This window comes from Micromesistius poutassou (genome assembly GCF_964030765.1).
Source record: "Micromesistius poutassou genome assembly, chromosome: 8".
Lineage (NCBI taxonomy): Eukaryota > Metazoa > Chordata > Actinopteri > Gadiformes > Gadidae > Micromesistius > Micromesistius poutassou.
This window is the reverse complement of record NC_140278.1, coordinates 20,804,864-20,807,023: the sequence shown is the minus strand read 5'-3', so window position 1 is coordinate 20,807,023 and position 2,160 is coordinate 20,804,864. Positions and strand designations below refer to the sequence as shown.

General features: G+C 59.0%; 1 protein-coding gene across 1 annotated transcript in view; it reads left to right on the top strand.

Annotated features, from left to right (window-relative positions):
- LOC311351022 (sodium bicarbonate cotransporter 3-like) overlaps positions 1-1,306 on the top strand; it is a gene marked incomplete at both ends in the record, with an annotated part of 14,049 nt that extends 12,743 nt beyond the window's left edge. Inside the window, 3 exon segments of the mRNA XM_084471104.1 lie at positions 649-704; positions 824-931; positions 1,228-1,306. Of these exon segments, the coding sequence (XP_084327230.1) occupies positions 649-704; positions 824-931; positions 1,228-1,306 (243 nt within the window).
- Positions 1,307-2,160: the final 854 nt, after the last annotated feature.

Here is a 2,160-nt window from a genome sequence, read left to right as displayed (position 1 = left end):
AGAGGAGGAGGAGGAGGAGGAGGAGAGAGGAGAGGAGGAGGAGGAGGGGGAGGAGGGAGGAGGAGAGAGGAGGAGGAGAGGAGGAGGAGGAGGAGGAGGAGAGAGGAGAGAGGAGGAGGAGGGAGGAGAGAGGAGAGGAGGAGAGAGGAGAGGAGGAGGAGGAGAGAGGAGAGGAGAGAGGAGGAGGAGGAGGGAGGAGAGAGGAGAGAGGAGAGGAGGGGAGAGGAGGAGGAGGAGAGGAGAGAGGAGGAGGAGAGGAGGAGGAGGAGAGGAGGAGGAGGAGGGAGGAGAGAGGAGAGGAGGAGGAGAGAGGAGAGGAGAGAGGAGGAGAGAGGAGAGGAGGAGAGAGGAGGAGGAGGAGGAGAGAGGAGAGAGGAGGAGAGGAGAGGAGGAGGAGGAGAGAGGAGAGGAGAGGAGGAGAGAAGAGAGGAGGAGAGGAGGAGGAGGAGAGAGGAGAGGAGAGAGGAGGAGAGGAGAGGAGGAGAGAAGAGAGGAGGAGGAGGAGGAGGAGAGAGGGAGAGGAGGAGGATGACAAGAAGAAGAGGGAGAAGGAGGTAGGAGGAGGAGAGAGGAGAGGAGGAGGGAGAGGAGAGAGGAGGAGAGAGGAGAGAGTGACCTGTGTGTGTGTGTGTGTGTGCGGGTGTGCAGGAGGTGAAGAGGCTGCTGCAGTCTTCTGAGGACCTGACCAAGTCCCTTAAAGGAGGGTGAGTAGATGAAACACACACACGCGTCCCGACCACCAGGGGGAGCGCAGAGCAGCGCAGAAGCGTACCTCCACCTGTACCCCCGGCGCGTCTGGTGACCTTTGACCCCCGACCCCCAGGGCGGACCCCTCCGTGGTGAACATCTCCGACGAGATGTCCAAGACCAGCGTGTGGCGGGCCCTCTCCTCCAAGTCCGAGAGCGCGCGCACCCCCAAGGCCAGCCCCCGGTAACCATGACGACCACCATCCCTCTCCCCTCGCCCCTGTGGGACGTGATGCAGGCGGTCGTCACGGTGACGGATCACAAAATCCCCCCCCCCCCCCCGTGACAACAACCACAAGGCCGTCGCGACGCCGGTGCCGGCGCCGTTGTTGGTCGTCACGGTGACGGTGGTCCGTCACCGTGACGACCGCCGCCGCCGCGCTCTCCTCCCTCTTCTGTGGGTTGTGATGTCGGTGGTTGTCACGGTGACGGTGACGGTGTGTGTGTGTGTGTGTGTGTGTGTGTGTGTGTGTCTCCCAGCAGGCCGGAGGTCCCGCCCAGCGTCCGGGTCACCGTGGAGGACGAGGGGCCGGTGGTGAGCTCTGAGACCTCCATGTGACCACGGACCCCCTCACCACAGAGAGGCCTCAGACTGTCAGAGAGAGAGAGAGAGAGAGAGAGAGAGAGAGAGAGAGAGAGAGAGAGAGAGAGAGAGAGAGAGAGAGAGAGAGAGAGAGAGAGGAGGAGGAGAGACCCTCAGGAGGAGGAGGAGAGACCAGGAGGAGAAGAGACCAGGAGGAGGAGGAGGAGAGACCCTGAGGATGAGGAGGAGGAGAGACCAGGAGGAGGAGGAGGAGGAGAGACCAGGAGGAGGAGGAGCAGGAGGAGGAGGAGAGACCCTGAGGATGAGGAGGAGGAGAGACCAGGAGGAGGAGGAGGAGGAGGAGAGACCAGGAGGAGGAGGAGGAGGAGGGTGTGATCGTCGACGCATCGTGCTTCCTCTTCCGTCTGTAAACCTGCAGCCCTGAAGACAATGTTTCCGCCGCTGGGCCGTGTGACGGACAGCTGATCCACACGCTCTGAAGCCCCGCCCCCCTGTATGGTACACACACACACACACTGACTGACTGGCTGGCTGACTGACTGACTGACTGACTGACTGACTCCTTCATACTGTGCGAGTAAAGAAGTGAAGATATATTTCTATTTAAACCAAAGTCGTTTCATTATTGCTGTTTTTTTACTTTCTTCATGTTTTAAAGAAGACGTTTGTAATACCTCCTATATCTCCTCTCCCTTGTGCTTTTATGAGCACAGACCTGTAAGGCCTGCAAGCAATTCTTATCCTAGGGTGTACTGCCTAGACGAACTCAACTAGAGAGGTGAAGCTAGCTAGCTAGCTAGCACGGTTGAGTTATTATCATTTTAGTTACGGTCTGAATCGCACTTACAGAGGAATTGCCTTAGTTGTAG